We start from the raw sequence: 18,802 nt of genomic DNA on the forward strand, positions 1-18,802 counted from the left end.
CACACACACACAGTCACACACACACAGTCACACACACACACACACAGGCGTGCTGGTCCCGGATGGATTTTGGGCCTCCCCTCATCCCCAATCCCGTAGCTCCTGCCTCAGTTTCCCTGTAGGGATCCCCGAGGGCTCCAGGCCGGGTGCTGGGCCCAGGGGTGCTCCCCCCAGGCACGCTGGGGACACGTGTGGGGTCACCCCCCGTGCCTCAGTTTCCCCCCGGTGCTGGGTCTGGGGGCAGCGGTGGGGCCGGGGGTGCTGCAGCCCCTTCTCCCCCGGGCTCCCCGAGGACACTCCAAAGCCGGAGACCACCAGTGCCCGTCCTGCCACCCCGGCAAACTTTTGGGATGGAAAAACCCATTCTGGTGGCGGCGAGCTGAGCCCGGCCCCGCTCATGGCACGGGTGGGCAGAGCCCCGCCGGCCGCTCCTCCCGGCCGGAGCCCGCTGACACCGGGGCTGCGTGAGGTTGCCCTGACCCGGGAGGGTGACACGGGTGACAGCCACCTCTCGGGCCCCCCGCGCCACCAGCCACTGTCATATTATGACAACGGGGAGGGGGGTCACCCCGCCACGCCGGGGAGGGGGGGGTCCGGCCCCCCGCCACCACCGCCGGTCCCTGCTGTGTCATATTGGCACAACCGGGGGCCCGGGACCCCCGCACACCTCCCCTTCCAGCTTTCCTTCATCCCCTCCTCCTCCTCCTCCTGCTCCTCATCCATCCATCCATCCGCATCCCGCTCACCCTCAGCCTCCCCACGGCGCCGGGGGACGCGCTCCCCGACTCCTCCGCAGCCGCATCCCGCGGGATGGACTTCCCAGTTCCCCCAGTCCCCCTCACCCCACATTCCCATGGGATGCCTCCCTCATCCCCCCCGACCACCCAGCCCTTGCAGCCCCATCCTCGACCCCCCCCCCAGCCCTCCCCAGCCCTCCCGCAGCCCCCCAAACCCGCTCACCCTCCAGTTCATCCTCGGGGATCTCCACGGGGCGCTGCTCGGCGAGGATGTTGGGGACGGTGTAGATCCCCCGGTACATCAACGCCGCCGTCACCGGGTGGAAAGGCATCTTCGGGGCTCCCCAAAACCCAAAGTTTAAACCCAAATCTCCTCGGGTAGAGTGGCGGGGGGTCCCCCCGGTCGGTACCGCCGGACGCTGAACACAAGTTGCCGGCACCCGCCGCCCCCCGCCCGGTACCCACCGGCCAGGGGGGGCCGCTCCCCGTCCTCGGGGGCCGGCGGCGGGACGGGGCTGGCGGCGGAGCCCCTCACCGTGCGGTCAGGGCGCGGGGGGGCTCCGCTGGGGGCGGCCCGCTGCCCCCGCGCACATGCCCTCCCGAAGTGGAGACGGGAGGTGAAAGCATCCAAACCCCGGTTAAATCCCGGTGGAAGCGGCGGCGGCGGCGGCGGGGGGGACGGGGCTGGCCATGCCGCTCGGGGCCCCCCCTCCGCCCAGGCCCCCCCCCCCCCCCGCCCGCCTGAGCCCCCCCCTCGGCCGGCCCCGGGCCGCTCACAGCCCCCGGGGGGCCGCTGCCACCGGGCCACGCTCCCCGGTGGGGCCCGGCATGGCGGGGCCGAGGATGAAGGCGGCCTCTTCGTCTTCCTCCTCCCTCCTCCTCCTCCTCTCCGTCCTCCCCGCCAAGTGTCCCGGGCAGGCCGGGGTTCGCAGCCGCCGCGGTTCAGCCCCCGCCGCGCCCCCGCCGCCCCCCCCCGCGCCGCCGGCAGCCGGAGCATCCTCGGCCCCGGCCCCGGGAAGCGGCGGCGGAATCCGGGGAGCGGCGGCGCCGGGCGGGTTTTGAACGGTCCCGCCCGGGAAATGGGGCTGGGGGCGGGGGGAGGTGGGGCCTCCCCCGGAGGGGGGGCGGTGAGGGGGGGGGCAGTGCGGCAGTGAGGGGGGCACGGCCACCCGGGAGCGTCCCGGGCCGCAGCCCACCCCGCAACCCTCCCCGGAGGGGGAGTGGGAGATGCTGGTGCCCCGGGTGGAGGCTCGGGGGTGCCGGGGGTCCCTGTGGCACCCCCTGTCCCCGCAGGTGTCACCCCGCGGGCCCCACATGCGGCAGCCCATGCCCGGGCAGTTGTCACCCTGAGGTCCCTCCACATGGCACCTCATGCCCGGGCAGTCACCCACGAGGTCCCCACACATCACCCCAGGCTGTCACTACCCCCAGGTCCCTGCACATGTCACCCCGTACCCCAGGCAGTTGTCATCCCAAGGTCCTCCCATTGTCACCACCCCGAGGTCCCTGCTCCAGGGGCAGTCACCATCCCAGAGTCCCGACAGGTTCCTGGGGCTGTCACCATCCCAAGGTGCCATCACCTGCCCATGGCACCCCACACCCAGACAGCTGCCACCCCGAGGTCCCAACACATGGACCCTGTTCCTGGGGAATGTCACCACCCCAGGCTGTCACCACCCTTAGGTCCCTGCACGTGGCACCCCCTGCCTGGACAGTTGTCACCCCAGTGTCCCCACAATTGGCATCCCGGGCTGTCCCACCACAAAGACCCTGCACATACCACCCTGAGGCACTGTCACCCCGAGGTCCCCAGGGGGCTGTGGGGTGACAGGGACCCCACAGCCGGACCTGCTGCTTTCACACCACGGGAAAAATGAGCCATGGAAGGGGCAGGAAGGGGGACCGAGAGCAAAGCCCTCTATCCTTGTCCCCTTTTCCAGTTGCCCCCCACTTCCCCCCAGCCTTGATCCCATTTTCCACCTCATTTCTCAGTCTGACAGTGATTAATCCCAGTTGGGCTGATGCACCAGGGCAGGTCCCCACTGGGCCATGTCCCCATGGTGTCTGTGTCCCTGTGACACCCACCTGTGCCCCAGTACATGGGAAGGGATGCTCCCAGGACCTGGCACATCCCCCCTCCCAAATCCTGATGTCCACCCTTCCCGGGTGGGGCTGTCCCAGCAGACCCCAACCCCCTGGGACATTGGGGGTCATGGTGTCCCCCGTGCCAGGGTGGCACCTCTGGAAGTGGTGACAGTGGCACGGGGAGGCTGCAAAGGCCCCTTCAGAGGTGGGAGGGAAGGCTGGGGGCAGGAAGGACACCATTCCCAGAGCCCTAAGGGAATGAGGGAATGAGAAAAGGGGAACAGTCGGCACCTCCCGGGAGCTCATCGGACACCAGGGATGCTCCAGGGGGAGACCGAGGCACGGCTGGGCCCGCTCCAGATGTGCCGCTCGTGTTGGCACTGCCACAAGAACGCCCGGAATCATGGAATGGGGCTCCTGCTGCTCCAACCAAGTCCTTCACTGAACGCCCCCTGCCTCCCGCAGCCGCCCCGGACACGTGCTCGGCCCCATCCCAACCAACGCTGCCGGGAATTTTCGGGCAGCTCCAACCTCCCTGCGCTGCCCCTTCCAGCTCCCGCCGGAGCAGCGGCCGGGACCCCGCTCCGGGGCTCCCCAGATCCCACCTCTGCTTCAAGGCAGCGCTGCCGCTGCGGCCGCCGCTGGATTTAACCAGCTGGGGTCCCCTTTAAGCCATTTTTTGATCGGGAGAAATTTCCCTCTCCGGCCGCGCTCCGGAGAGGGGGATTTCAGGGATCAGCAATTCCCGGTGCTGCGGGGTCTCAGCTCCCAGGGCAGGGTCCTTCCTCCCTGGGGGTCGTGGCTTGGGGGTGGATTTTTCCGACTTTGCTAAAATTCCACCCTCCCCCGGAGCTCGGGATGGTGTCGGGGCACATGGATCTGTGTCCCAGGGGAATCTCCGGTGTCTAATACCGTGGTTGAGCTCCCAGCACTTGAGGGGGGAATGCTGAGAATAACAAGTGGCTTTTGGGGAGAAACAAACCCAAAAGGGCAAAGCCTGATTAAAAATCTCCTTCTTTTTTTTTAATTTGCTCCTCGATGTTAACGAAGTTCCCTCCCAATTAATTCTCTGGAGACCCCGGGGCGGAAACTCATTAATTTCTCACCGCCCAAATCCCAGCAGGAATAACACGGCCAATTTCTGGGCTTTTCCCCTCAAATCCCCACCGGAGCTCTCTGCGCAGCGACAGTGACCTGTGGGGCATCATTCCCTAAGGATGGGGGGGCAGCCGGTCATCCCGGCTCCTGCTCCCTGGGGATGGAGCGGGAGCAGGCGGCACGGGGAGGGGGGAGTGAGAATTAAATGGTTTAATTGCATCTGAATGCTTGATGAGGTTTTTGTTCATTAGGGATCACCGTCGGAGCGCTCCCCGCGCTTCCCCGGAGCCCAGCTCGGCCACAGCACTCTCTTCCTCGTGGGATGAAGGCTGGGACAACCCTCGTGGGATGAAGGCTGGGATAATCCCCCGTGCTGAATTCCCTCGCTGATTTTAGGGGGAGAGTCTCAGACCTCAGTCCTGAGATGGTGGGGTGGAGGCAGCAGCATCCCCAAATCCCAGGGATTTCAGCTTCAAATCCCAGCCACAGCCCGGGGATTTACCCCTTTCCCACACCGCTGGGATGTTGGGAATGTTCCTCTTCATAATTCCTCCATTATTTGTGGATCCTTTTCGCAATTCCCCCTTTACCCCCTCCGGGGCTCAGACCAGCCTTGCCAGCAGGTCAGTGCCACCTCCCCCTGCTGTCCCTTCGTCCCTTCAGTGACAGTGGCACCTTCCCGTCCCTTCAGTGACAGTGGCACCTTCCCGACACTCCCGGGTTCTTCCCTAATTAACTGATCCCACTAACGAGGTGGGAGAGGCGCGATCCAGGCCTGGCATTTTGTGTCCTGTCCGCAGCTGTGGGAGGATCTCGCTCTCAGGAGCGCTCACTCCGGGTTCAACATCAATGTCCTTGTTTTTCCAGGAATTTTGGGGGAAAGGAAAAGGACCTAAGTGGTGCTGGTACAGGGATGGGGCTGACTGAGCTTTAATTAACCTGCTCCTTGTTTATTCCCCCCTGGCTCCACATCCTCCTCTGCCCATGGAGGCTCCTGGGCTCTCTCCTGCCCTGAGGGATTAGGACTGGGGTGGGGATGGGATTGGGATAAAGTGGGAAGGGATGAGGATGAGGATGGGATGGGGTAGGCTGGGGATGAGGATTGGGATGGAGATGAGGATTAGGATGGGGACGAGGATTGAGATGAGATGAGGCTGGGATTGGGATGAGGTGGGGATGGGATGAGGATGAGGTGGAGATGGGATTGGGATGAGGTGGGGCTGGGATTGGGATGAGGTGGGGCTGGGATTGGGATGAGGTGGGATGGGCTGAGGTTGAGGATTGAGATGGGGGTGGGGTCTGTATGAGACAGGATGGGACGAGATGGGGTTGAAGATGGGGTGACAATGAGGATTGGAATGGGAATGGCATAAGGACAGGAATAGAGATGGGCTGAGGATGGGGAGTGGGTTGGAAATGGGATGGGATGCGATGTGGGTGAGGATGGGGATAGGGAACCCTCACAGGGATGGGGATGCCCCAAAGCCATGGGAAAGCTGACAAGGCTGGGGAAACCCGGCAGAGCTGAGGATGGTGCAAACCCGTGCTGGGTGCCATCAAATCCCCCCGGACAATCCCATGGATAACTCTCCCTGGGACAGTGTGGGGACGCTGGAATGGGGATGGGCAGTGCCACAGTGTCCTCCACACTGTCCCTCTGCTCACCGGGGCACCGGGAGGGACCGAGAGGGGTCCTGGGTCTCGTGGTGTCATTTTAAAGTCACTGCTGGCACCGAGCCCCGGAGGCGCCGGAGGCATCAATCTCCCGGGGCCGGCGCTGTCAGGCGGGTATTTAGTGGAATGTTTCCTAAATGAACGCTTGATGGGAGAAGAGGGATGGCTGCGACGTTCCGAGCCACAAGGTTATCCCAGCGGCCGCGCCGGCTGCCAGCTCCCAGTGCCCCCTGGAAACCCGGGAAGGGCAGCGGAGATAACCCCCGGGAAGGGCCCGGGAGCCGCATCCCAGCGCGGCCGGGACCGTTCCCACGCTGGGATGGATTTCAGGGGAAATGCCGGGCAAAGCTCCAGGCAGGAGGGGAGGGAGGGGAGAATGGGGAAGGCTCGGAGGGCTCAGTTTAATTTGGGTTCTGAAGGGGGGGGAATATCCCCTCTGAGGGAGGAGGTAGGAATTCTGCTGAGGGGGGATTTTTCTGTATGGAAAATAGGAGGAATTGAGATGAGCCTGTTCTTAACATCCCTCCGAGTGGATGTGGCCCAGGATGGTGAGGGCAGAGGTGACTCCTCTTGTTCCCACCAGGAGAGACAACTCCCAGAGACCTCAGGGAAAGACCTTTGCAAACTTATTAACTGAAAAAAGGAGACTCATGGACAGCACAGCCTGCCCAGGAAGGAGTGCTGGAGCACGGGTGGGATCTGACTTTCCCAAAGGGAAAGGTGATGGCTCCTGCAAGGAGTTTTGCCTCTGGGACAGGGCTGGGCCAGTCCAGGCTCTGCTCCCACCCTGCTGCTGGTGCACAGTGACAAGTGGTGACATCAGCTCCATCTTTCCAGGGTTCTGTGACCCGTGGCAGTGGGATGCCCTTTGATGTCAGGATCCAGTGGTGCCCAGTGTTGTGATGTCGAGATCTGGTGGTGCCCAGTGCCAGGATAACAGGTCTCAAAGGCACCTGGTGCCAGGATGCCCAGGCCCAGTGACATCAGGCTGGCAGCAGGCACATCCCAGCAGGGCTGTGACAGTGTCCTGTGTTCCCATGGCCAAGCAGAAGAAGGTGATGGGAGTGGGACTCCAGCATTCCTGCTCTAGATCTGGCCCCAGGGCAATGTTGCACCCCATCCCATGGCCCTGCACCCTATTCCATGGTCCTGCACCCCATCCCATGGCCTTGCACCCCATCCCATGGTCCTGCACCCCCCTGCATGGTCCTGCACCCCCCTGCATGGTCCTGCACCCCATCACAAGGTCCTGCATCCCATCCCGTGGTCCTGCACCCCCCTGCAAGGTCCTGCACCCCATCACAAGGTGTTGCACCCCATCCCATGTCCTCCTGCAGCCCCTGGGGTGATCCTGCACCCCAACACGTGGTTCTGTACCCCTTCACAAGGTCCTGCACCCCATTACAGGGTCCTGCACCCCACGTGTGCTCCTACACCCCATGGGGTGGTCTGGCACCCCCTCACAGTGTCCTGCACCCCACCAAGATCCCACACCCCACCCCACAGTCCCACACCCCATCACACCTCACCCAACACCCCCCCTCGGCTCCAGCAATTCCCCCTCTGCTCCACGTGTTTCTGATCCCACAGCATCCATATATTATCCCTTCCTGAGGCTGAACAGGCCCCTCTGGTCCCAGCCAGGGCTCCCAAGCTCTGGTTTCTCATGCTATGCGTCCCCAGTTAACCCACACAGAGAACCGAGTTTGCCAGGTCTCTGCAGGGAGCAGGTGGCCCTGGGTGCCATCCCCTGCCAGGGCTCCCCTCCCCTCCCTCCTCCCTCCTAAAGTCATTTTCTCCCTCCTTTTCCTCCCTGGAAGACAAAGGTGGAGGGACACAGCTGGCAGTGCTGTGCCAGCCGTCAGCCAGAGCCGGCGGGGATGGGCGAGGATGGATGGGAACGGATGGGGATGGATGGGGATGGATGGGGATGGATGGGGATGGATGGGGATGGATGAGGATGGCGGGGACAGCGCCGGGCTGGCAGCTGTCGGAGAGGAAGGAACCAGGTCCCCACGTCCTCAAGACACCGTCGGAAAAGAGCAGGATCCGTCTGGCTCGGATCCCCGGGAGCAGCACTGTCCCTGTCACTGCAGGGGAGCCGCACACCCGGTGGGTGCCCCGAGCACATCAGGGAGCCCGAGGGCAGGGCTGGGGTGTCCCCGGGGCTGCTCCCCTAATCCCCACCGCGTTGCTGGTGGGCGGAGGGTGACCCTGCAGAGCCACTCACGGCCCGGGGGTGTTCTGGTCCTCCTGGTTCCAGCCTGTGCCAGGAGCCACCGTGCCATGCAAACACCCTTCCCTCGGGCACACACACTCCCCACGTGTGCAGGAGCCCCCCAGCCCTCTCTGGGGCTTTGCCAAGGTCTCCTTTTCCCCCCTAACCTCCCATCTCACCCCCTCGAGGCACCCGGGGCCAGGGCAGCCCCCCGGGGTGCAGGGGGACAGCAGGGCTGTGGAGCAGCACCCACGGGTGGGGAACACCAGCGGTCAGCAGCTGGAGCTGGACAGTTGTGCCAGTCCCCATCCATCCCCTCTGCCCCTTCCAAGCTCTTTTCCTGCAGAGTTGCCAACCAAAGCCGTGCACATTTTGGGTGGGCTCTGAACCAGCACCATGACCCCCCTCCAGGGCTGCTGGCCCTGGCCTGGCCACCCCCAGGTCACTCTCTGTCCCCTCTGTCCTGGTGCCAGCAGTGACCCCCTCCCATGGGCAACGCTTTTCCCTCAGCTCTTGGTGGTTTGTTCTATTTTTTGAGAGTATTTAACGGTTGGGAAGTGAAATAAATGTGAGTAGAGGAGGCTTTGGGGACCCCAAAGTGAAGAACCACTGCCAAAGCCCTCGGGTGCTGCCTGGGGTTGGCCAAATCCCCAATTTCCTTCCCCAGGAATGCATGGCAGGGGAAGGCATCGGGAGAGGCACGTGGGAAAGGCCGGTTGGTGGTTTCTTTTCCTTGAGCAAAGTCAGCTCCCACCAACCCACACCTGCTGCCACAGCTCCTGAAGGGTTCATCTGGGAAAAAGGGAAAAAAAAACAGGAAGAAATTTCCTTTGGAAGTGGAGGAATGGCCCGGGATGCACCAGGGAGGGCAGGGGGGGAGCGGGCACTGGGCTGCAGGTGGGAGGGGCAACGCTGGGAGTGTCCAAGGTTGTGGGTGTGCAAGGCTGGGAGTGTGCAAAGCTGTGTGTGCAAAGCTGTGAGTGTGCAAGGCTGGGAATGTGAGGCTGTGAGTGTGTCAGGGGCTGAGTGTGCAAGGCTGAGTGTGCAGGTGTGTGATGCTGTGGGTGTGTAAGGCTGCGAGTGTACAGTCTGTACAATCCTGCCCACACTCAAGGCTGTGAGTGCACAATTCCTTGGCTGTGCAGTGCACGAGTGTGCGAGGCTGTGAGTGTGCAAGGCTGTGAGTGTGCAGGGCTGAGCATTCAGGGCCTCTTGGAGCAGTGGGGATCCCCGTGCCAGAGGGCAGAAGGAGACCCCCCCACGCTGGATCCATCCCTGGCTGCGCCCAGTGCATCCCCAGTGAGTCCATCCCTGCACATCCATCTGCACATCCATCCCTGTACATCCATCCCAGTGCATCCATCCCTGCACATCCATCCCAGTGCATCCATCCCTGCACATCCATCTGTACATCCATCCTCAGTCCATCCCTGTGCACATCCAAACCCTGCACATCCATCCCTGCACTTCCATACCTGCACATCCATCCCAGTGCATCCATCCCTGCACATCCATCTGCACATCCAACCCAGTGCATCCATCCCTGCACATCCATCTGCACATCCATCCCAGTGCATCCATCCCTGCACATCCATCTGTACATCCATCCTCAGTCCATCCCTGTGCACATCCAAACCCTGCACATCCATCCCTGCACTTCCATCCCTGCACATCCATCTGCACATCCAACCCAGTGCATCCATCCCTGCACATCCATCTGCACATCCATCCACAGTCCATCAATCTCCTGCACTTCCATCCCTGCACACCCATCCCTGCACATCCAACCCTGTGCATGTCCATCCCTGGTCCATCCATCCCTGCACTTCCATCCCTGCACTTCCATCCCTGCACATTCCCAGTACATCCCTCTGTGCTCCTGTCCCAGTTAGGGGCTGCTGGGAAAAGCCTTTTGGCTCATTTTGGGATGCAGGCAGGGCAGGAAGCACCAGTTGCATTCCTGTCATCAGTGGCCATGTGGGAATTCAGGTCACCCTTCGTGTCCCTCCTCCGCTGCCTCCAGCCATCCCGAAATCCCGCAGGTATCCCACCGGTATCCCTCTGCCAAAATCCCATCCCACCTCCCCCAGCCCTCCTTAAAACAAGGAAAATGGGGAAAATCCCCCAGCCCCGCGTGGCTCTGGGGACGAGCCCCAGTCAGAAGTCCCCGCGAATCTCCTGGGATTTGCCGCCGGAGAGCGGATCAAGAGTGCATCCATCCCCGATCCCAGAGGGAGCAGGGGCCGGGAACAGCCCCGGGGTCGGGCCTTGCTGGGCTCGGAGTGTTGGGCAAGGCCGGTTTCATCCGTGATTAACGATAAAATTGAGGTCAGTGCAGTGTATCCTTTATTCCAGGCAGGACGGGATCAGGAAGCATCGGCAGAGCCCCAGGAATGGCGAACACAGGGTTCGGCCCCGCCAGGAACCCCAAATCTCTCCTCCCTCAAGCAGGGATGGAAGGCAGTGACCAGGAACAGCGGGAGCCCCGGAATGATGGGGAGGGAGAACCCATCCCGATCCTGTGGGAGCTGCCGGAGGGCCCCCAGCTGTGCTTCCCATTAACCCCTCCCAAGGACTCAAGAGGTTTTTCCCGAAGAAAAAAAGAGCAAAGAAACCCCAGCTCCCCTCCTAGTGCTGTGAATTTTTATTAAAACAGGAGAAAACAGCTATTCCTCGGGAGTACAACAGTCCAGGGGGTGGGAAAGCGGCTGTGCCGGGCCACAGCCATCCGAACTGCAGCCACGGGCAAGGAATCGATCCCAGGTTTTAAATAAAAAGGGGTTGGGATGGGATTTAAGCCACGCCAAACCCCGAGCTGAGCCTCCGGGGGGGCTGTGGGTCAGGTGAGGCTGCGGGAGGGAGGAGTTGGGGGTCCCGAGGGGATCTGGAGGATCCCCGGGGCAGCACCGGCTCTGCTGGAGGGGAAGCCGCGGCTGGAAGGAGGATTCCAGCCGGGCGGGATTTGGGACGGAAGCAGGAAGGGAAGGTCAGGGCATCCCTGTTCCCCCCGCGGGGGGGTCAGAGCGAAGGCACCCGCGGTGGGACAGGCAGGAGCGGGCAGCCCCGGGCTCAGCCCGGGATAGCGGCATTCCCGGGGCGGGGATCGGAGGGGCTGGATCCAGGCACCCAGGGAAAGCCCAGCCCGCGGCCCTCCGGCCCGAAGCTGTCCGGGTTTGTCACAGTTTGCAGGAAAAATAAGGTTTCATTTGGTTGGCACTAGCTGTTCTCCCGCTCCGCATTCCTGGCAGGGAGGGGGAGGAGGAAAAGGAGGAGGAGAAGAGGAGACCTTCCTCCCACCTCCTCTCCCCCGGGAAGCAGCCGCCCGGATTCCCACAGGCCCGGGTCCCTGTCATCCCACTCCTGCCTCCCACCCCGGCGGCGCTGGGAGAGCCGGCCCTGATTTACAGCTCTCCACTGGAACATGCTCGGCGTCCTAATGGAGCTCCGGGCACGGGAGGGCACACGGGGCTCTGGGCTGGCACACGGGGCTTGGAACAGGCACACGGGGCTCCAGGGCTGGATCAGGGCTCTTGGGACCGGCACATGGAACTCCAGGGCCGGCTCATGGGACCCCAAAGCTGGCACGGGAGGCTCCAGGGCCAGCACACACAACTCCAGGCTGGCACACACAGCTCCAGGCCACCACATGAGTGAGGCTCCAGGACCAGCACATGGGACCCCAGAGGTCATAGGGCTCCAGGCTGGCACATGAGGCTCCAGGGCTGGCACACGGTGCTCTGGGCTGGCACAAGGGGCTTCAGAGCAGGCACACAGGGCTCTAGGCTGAAACACGGAGCTCCAGGGCCAGCAGGAGAAGGCAATCTGGAGGGATGTCATCCCTGCCAGGGAGAGCCTTGGGCACGCTCCTCTGCTGGCTGCCAGGCTGGGGGGGCACAACCACAGCCCCTACCCTGGCACCGGGGAAAAGCCCGGAGGGCCGAGCCTAGAAGCTGTGCTAGAAAAAAGTAAGAGAAAAGCTGGAAAACCCCGGGAAAACAGAGTGTGAGGGGGGAGGCTGAAGGGACACTAAGCTAGAGAACATCACCCAGTCCGTGGGCAGCCCCGGGGCCGGCGGGGTGCGGGGGCTGGAGCACCCAGGGGGCCCGGGGTGGTGCCCAGCCCCCCGGCCCCGCGGGGACCCCCCGGCCCCGGGCCAGGCTCCGGGAGCCGTCGGGAAGCAGCAGCGGTGCGGAGCGGCAGGACACCTCCTAGAGCTCCTCGAAGAAGGCCACGCGGGACTTGGTGCTCTGCAGGGTGAGCTGGAAGAGAGCAGAGCCAGGTGAGGGGGGGGCCCGGCCCAGCTTCACCCCCGGGGAGTCCCGGGCTGGGCAGGAGGGAGCCGCTGCCTGTATCCCTCTGGGAACAGCAGGGGGGGCGGAGCCGGGGTGCCAAGGGAGCCCAGGTCGTGCAGCCCCCACCACAGCAAGCACAGCCCGAGGGCGAAGCGGGGCAGGGGGGACAAAGGGTACATCAAGGTCATTAGCGTGGCTGAGGCTTCCAGGATGTGGGATACACGGGAGGCTGGACCAAAGGAGCCAGTCCTGGGGCTCCTGGTGGTGGGGAGCACACAGGGATCTTGGGAAGCTGGAGGAGAACCACCCATGAGCTGAGGGAGAACCACACTCGTCTCCAAACCCAGGGCTCCAACAGCCCCTGGACACGTGTCCCTGTCACCAAACAGGGACCATCCTCTGTCCCTGCTCACTTCCAATCCCATCCCACCACGTGTGCCTGGTGTGGTCCATGCAGCCTCTCCAGCGTCCCAGGATCTCCTCCCTGTCCCGCTCCATCCATCCCGCTGGAGCCGCAGAGCCCTCGCTCGCAGGACTGTCCTTGCAGCCAAGGCCTTGAAGGACTTGGAAACCCTTGGAAAGCTTTCCTGCAGCAATAGCAAGGCGATCCCAAAAATAACACCCCACGGAGGAGCCGGGAGCCCATTTGCTAATGGGCCAAAGGAGATGAAAGAGGAAGAAATCCTGGGATTTACAGACAACCACCCAACGGAGCGTGCCGGGGGAAGTGCCACCTCCCAGCCAGCTGCTGGATCACCAGGAGTTTGCCAAAGCAGCAGGCTAATTGCCAAGGCTTCTTTTCAGCTGGATTAAGCATGGTGCTTCCGCTGGGAATGCCGGTTTTGCTGAAACAGGAATCCTGGGATCACCTTCCAGTGAGTTAAGCCCCTCAACGGAGCCGTCAGGCGCTTCCCCCCCTCCCTGCTTCTCCCCCATGGCCTTTCCTCAGTAATTCCTTCACAGCTCTAATGCCACTTGGAAAAACAGATCTGTCTTGCAGAGGAAATTTCTGCAGGGGCTTAAGAATCTTTGTTGGCAGCAGCTCCTGGGCCAGGGCTGGTTCTCCTCCTCCTCCTCAGCATCCCTGGGCTGCTCCAGTGTCCCCTCCAGAGCTGGGACAGAGGTGGGATAGGGGCTGTGTGCCATGGGCAGCATTTTGCCTAAGTCTGGAAAAGGGAAAAAAAACGAGTGGAGAGCTCCAGGTTGCTGCCAGAGCCTCTGATGGGGCCATCCCACAGGAAGGCCCATCCCTGGAAGTGTTCCAGGGCCTAAAGGGGCTCCAGGAGAGCTGGAGAGGGACATGGGACAAGGATCTGGAGGGACAGGACACAAGGAATGGCTTCCCATGGCCAGAGGGCAGGGTGAGATGGGGTACTGGGAAGGAATTCCTGGCTGTGAGGGTGGTGAGGCCCTGGCACAGGTTGTCCGGAGAAGCTGTGGCTGCCCCTGGATCCCTGGAAGTGTTTGAGGCCAGGCTGGACGGGGCTTGGAGCAACCTGGGCTAGTGGGAGGTATCCCTGCCCATGCCAGGGGCTGGAATGGGATGAGCTTTGAGGTCCCAACCCACCCAAACCATTCCATGATTCTATGATCCATCTGCCATCCATCTCCTTCCCAAGGCCCTTCCGTAGCCTGGCTGGGGACGCAGAGCCTCCCACCCTCCCCCAGCCCACAGGAGTTCACTCCATTAAATCCCAGCAAGAGGAGATGCCCCCCAGATCCCCCCCAGCAAACCCAGCTGGAGGAAAGAACAGAGCCAGCTCCAACTGCTCCAGAGCAGAGGGAAGATGTTCCCCTCAGGCTTATCAAGGAATCTGACTCTTTCCAGCCTGCTCTGCCTGTGGCTACAGCTCTCCATTAACCCCCCATGTGCTTTTGAGGTCCTGAGCCCGAAGCTGTGTCTGCCTCAGCTCCCAGCTCTGGGAAGCAGGCGGAGGCAGAGCTCCAGGATATCCAGGCACAAGGAGAAAGGAGAGATCCAGCCCTGCCCCTTCACATGGTGCTTTCATCCGTGACATTCCAAGGCTCCCGACATGCTCAGTGGTGCTTCTGTTACCTATCCAGGGAAACTGAGGCACAGGAAGAGCAGCCCAGCTCTGGGCATAGAGGGAGTGGGAGCAAAGATGGATCTTGATGAGATGGGGTCCTGTGGAAAGGTGTGAGCACAGACGTCCCAAGAGGGCCATGCCCTGTGGATCACAGGATCCCAGCAGTGGCCAGAAAGACACAGACCACAGGGATTCATCCCTGGGCGGGTGGAGAGGCCCTGGCACAGGTTTGCCCAGAGAAGCTGTGGCTGCCCCATCCCTGGAAGTGTCCAAGGCCAGGCTGGAGCAACCTGGGATAGTGGAAGGTGTCCCTGCCCACAGCAGGGAGTGGGATGAGATGAGCTTTAAGGTCCCTTCCAACAGGGACCAGAATCAGCTCAGCAGCTTCAGGCAGCTGCCTCCTCACATCCAACTGCATCCAAGCACAGGAATCAGCAGACAGGGAATCAGGACTGCTCCTGACTGCACACAGACTGTGCACCGGGGATGCTCTGCTGTGCCTGGAGGGAAAACGCTCCCTCTCCTTTTTTTCTTTCTTTCATTGTTGTTTTCCTGGCTGTGGAGCAGAGGCAGGGCTGTCCTTGCTCCCATCCAGACCCGAGGGATGTGCTGGGGGACGATGGGAAGAGCCCGGGGGAGCTCCTGGGGCAGCCTGACTCATCCCAGCCGGCAGTGCCGGCGGGCGAGGGGAGCTCCCTGCAGGGAAATCCCACTCCCTCACACACGGAACAACCAGTTTTCCTATATTTTTTTTTTTTTTTTAGGACATGAAAGCAAGTAGGAGAGCATCACCCTGTGCCGGCCTCTCCACAATCCATGAGGGGAAAGGCCTCCAGCACCTCCAAAAACTCTCCACAGCCTCTGCATCCCCTGTTCCAGGCAAGGGGAAATAAATATCCCTCCCCGTAGCGTAACGCTGTGCAGGGTGATTAAGAGGGAGTTACATTCTCGTCAGTGCGGAGAAAAGGAAGAAAAAAATTGATTTACAAGCAGTATTATGATAATCTCCTTCCTGCAGGAGGGAGGGTGGGCTCCCGATGCTCTACCAGAGCCATCAAGGAAAATTTAGAGGGAGAGAGGAGGCAGCGCAATTAAGCGGCCAGAGCTGGAATGAATCAAGATGTGAGGAAGGGAAGAGTCCCACTCCCTGCATTCCTGTGCTGGGGCTCCTCTGAGCCTGCTGTTACCCAGCACTGCCGGACTGATTTGATTTAGGAAAAACAAACAAACCGAAGCAACCCAATAAGTGCCTCACAGGCACCGGCGGTTTGGAGCAGGTAACCCAATAACCGCAGGCACACAACTTCTGGGGGCTGGGAAAACCCCATAGAGGGACCCCCCCGGGGCTCCCGCGAGCCCCCCGGAGCTGGGACCCTCCCGACGGGCAGGGGAAGGGGCTGCAAATCACATCAACCTGCTCCCAGGCCTCCCCTGACAGACAAAGGTTTAATAAGGCTCATTTCCTTGTGTGTCCTTGTTTATCCTGCAGCCTGGCCGGGCTGGAGGAGGGAGTGACCCCCCAGGGGCACCATGCAATGCCGGGACGTGGGATGTCTTCCTGCTGGTGGGAAGGAGATCCACATTCCCTGCTGAGCCATCCCCCAGCGCCGCTGATTTATTCCCCACTCGCCGCCCTGGTGCCCTTCTCTCCAGCCCTGCCCACTCCCCAGTCCCACCGGCCAGCTGGACTTTTCAATTCCCACTTTTACTTTCGAACCCAAACCCTCCGATTCCACAACTCTTCCGTTTTCCCCTCCCCACCCCCTTCCCAGTCCCCACCTCCCGGCTCCCTCCCACGCTGCCGTTCCTTGTCTCCCGAGCACAACTGTCCCCCAGCCCCCGACGCTTTGATGAGCCCGTTTGAAAGGAGACGATGACGCTCCGTGTGAAGGAAACGCTTTTCAAAGGCTGCCACAGAAATAGCTGATAGCCCTGACGTTTCCCACTTTCCTCCCGTTCCCTGTAAACAAGGAAAGGAGGCTGCCTGTGTCCCAGTTTAACTGCCTGGGAGCTTTGCTTCCTGGCTCCGAGGAGAACCCAAAGGAAAACCCAAAGGAAAATGAACTTGGAAGGGATGTGGCCTCTCACACGTGGGGGGGTGGGGTAGGCAAGGCCGACGTGGGATGGGCCTCCATCTCCTCCTGCACTTGGAAAATGTGTTCCCAGAGCTGCTCTGCTCAGCTGGTGTCTCCTGGCTCTCACCTGCACCCCAGACAGGTACCAGGCAGGGTGAGAAGATGGGATCCTCACTCATCCTCTCCAACCTCACAGCTCCCAGGGCAATGGGAAACTCCAGTGCTGCTGCTCCTGGAAGTCCCTTGATGGTGCAATGTCCTCTCTGCAGCACACAGCCTTCCCTGTCCTGGTGGGACTGGATTACACAGCTCTGCAGGAGCCTGAACAGCACCTCATCCCTGTCCTGGGATCCACAGGGAGGGATGGACCCATCCATGGGCAGCTCAGTCTGCTCTGTCCCACCCAGGCTTCCTTCTTTTGCCCTTCCCGCAGCATTCCCTGTGCTGGTCCCTTCCCTGTGCTGGATGAGGCTCCAGGGGCACAACAACATCCTCCTTCTCCTCACCAAACACTGGAGCAAAATAGACCCATTTCACACAGGGAAATCTGCTGATCCAGAGGGGCAGAGTTCCAGAGGAAAGGAGTCCCCAGGAGATGACAGAGACCCCCCAAGACTTGTGAAGTCCTTGAGGGCCAGGTGTCAGTGATCCTCAGCACACAGCTCCCAGGAAAACAGGGAGAGGGAAGGTGTCTGACCCGGCATCAGCCTCCCAAAAACCTTCTGCCTGTCCAGATGATGAAGGAGCCTCATGACATTTGGGGGTGGCACATCCTGTCTGTGTGACAGACTCAGCCAGCAGGGCCATCACTAACTCACCAGTGTCCTCACAAGGACAGAGCACAGCCCCAAGGTGGCAGGAGGAAAGATGAATCCCCTGAGCTCTGCCTTGCTCACCCCCCTGTGCTTCCAGCTGGGAGCTGCTCGTCCCCTAAACCCGAGGAGGAGACGCTGTGCCTGTAGGAAAGTGGTGGAACACAACTGTTCATGATGGAGAGACCCCCAGCTGAGCAGATTTGGGGCAGCTCAGCCAACCCCAAGAGCCTCAATGACAGGAGAAAATCCGGCATTCACAGAATCACAGAATGGGTTGGGTTGAAAGGGACCTTTAAAATCATCCAGTGCCACCCCCTGCCATGGGCAGGGACACCTTCCACCAGCCCAGGTTGCTCCAACCTGGCCTTGGACACTTCCAGGGATCCAGGGGCAGCCACAGCTTCTCTGGGAAACCTGGGCCAAGGGCTCCCCACCCTCACAGCCAACAATTCCTTCCCAATCTCCCATCTCTCCCTGCCCTCTGGCACTGTGAAGTCATTCCCCTTGTCCTGTCCCTCCATCCCTTGTCCCCAGTCCCTCTCCAGCTCTCCTGGAGCCCCTTTAGGCCCCAAAAGGGGCTCTCAGCTCTCCCTGGAGCCTTCTCTTGTCCAGGTGAACCCCCCCCAGCTCTCCCAGCCTGGCTCCAGAGCAGAGGGGCTCCAGCCCTGGCAGCATCCTCATGATGCCCATCACCCAAGCACCACGACCAGGATCAGAGCCAGGACAGGAGCCAGCGGGATCCACACGATCCCCAAAAGTGCTGCCCCAGGAGGGAGCTCCAGTCCTGGAGCTGCTGTGCCTGGGCAGGGCTGGGAGCCACGTGAGAACCTGGCAGGAGAGGCCAGGCCTGGCTGTGGAAGGGCCAGAGGCTCAACGACAAAGCCGCTTGTCTGGGAACAGGCGTGGAGATTTGCTCCTTGCCTGGATACTTCAAAGGGCTTAAATCCCAGTAAATAAGCATGACTATGCAAGAAGAAAGCAACTGGAATCAAAGACCTGATTGTGTTCTAGCAGCCTGTCCTGGGAGCTTTCCTGCAGCAGAGGATACGAGGAAGAAGTGGGTTTTTCACCCTCTGCCACAGCCTAAGTGACAAACCCTCCTGAATCCGAGCCAGCTGGAGCCACAGCTCCAGCCCACGGCGGGGAGCACTCGGAGAAGGGAGAGCAGCTTCCCCATGAGGTGCTTGTGCTGTGCCCACAGAGCTCATAAAAAGGGATTAGCATGTTAACCACGTAATTAAACATGAAAAACTTCGCGGGCGTCTTCAAAGGCAGGCAACAAACCCCAGAGGTCACACTGCAGCCTCGCTGTGCAGCTGCTTTCATTAGGGGGGCTCCTCCCAGGCACTGCACCGCTCCCAGCTGCTGGAATCGTCTTCCCACAAACTGCCAGGGCTTCATTTCACCTCCTCATGTTGAGCCCACAAGTGGATTTCATTCCAAATTCACCTGCCGTGGAGTTCCTCAAGCCAGACAGGACGGGACAGTGGGTTCCATCCATGGCCAGCCTTCCCTAAGATATCCAACACCTCCCCCAAGGGGGTCCAGACCTGCAGGATCACCTTTTTCCAGCCCCTTGGGAACACCTGCAGCCCCCAGAGCTGGCACAAGCAGGGATTTACAGCCCCTGGAAGGGCTGGTCCTGTCGAGAACAGCACAAACCTGTGCTGATCATTTCTGGGTAAAGCATCCCCTGCCTCTGCTCCCAAGCTCCAGAGATGCTGGGAATTTGCTCAGTTGTTTCCAAAAGCACTTCCCAC

General features: G+C 61.5%; 2 protein-coding genes across 5 annotated transcripts in view; both read right to left on the reverse strand.

Moving 5' to 3' along the window:
• CABP7 (calcium binding protein 7) overlaps window positions 1–1,476 on the reverse strand; it is a 12,442-nt gene extending 10,966 nt beyond the window's left edge. Inside the window, exon 1 of the mRNA XM_027669597.1 lies at window positions 961–1,476. Within this exon, the coding sequence (XP_027525398.1) occupies window positions 961–1,069 (109 nt within the window). The 5' untranslated portion in view covers window positions 1,070–1,476. The remainder of the gene's footprint in view (window positions 1–960) is intronic.
• An 8,957-nt stretch (window positions 1,477–10,433) lies between these two features.
• Window positions 10,434–18,802, reverse strand: part of NF2 (neurofibromin 2) — a 49,142-nt gene continuing 40,773 nt past the window's right edge. For 2 of the 4 annotated variants that reach the window (XM_027669567.1, XM_027669570.1), the window contains one exon: window positions 10,434–12,071. In XM_027669567.1, coding sequence (XP_027525368.1) covers window positions 12,021–12,071 — 51 coding nt within the window. In that variant the 3' untranslated portion in view covers window positions 10,434–12,020. Of the gene's footprint in view, window positions 12,072–12,114; window positions 13,271–18,802 lie in introns of those variants that run through there. The other 2 variants (XM_027669569.1, XM_027669572.1) reach the window with 2 other exon arrangements.

Source organism: Corapipo altera, unplaced genomic scaffold (assembly GCF_003945725.1).
Source record: "Corapipo altera isolate COAL_440 unplaced genomic scaffold, ASM394572v1 162, whole genome shotgun sequence".
Lineage (NCBI taxonomy): Eukaryota > Metazoa > Chordata > Aves > Passeriformes > Pipridae > Corapipo > Corapipo altera.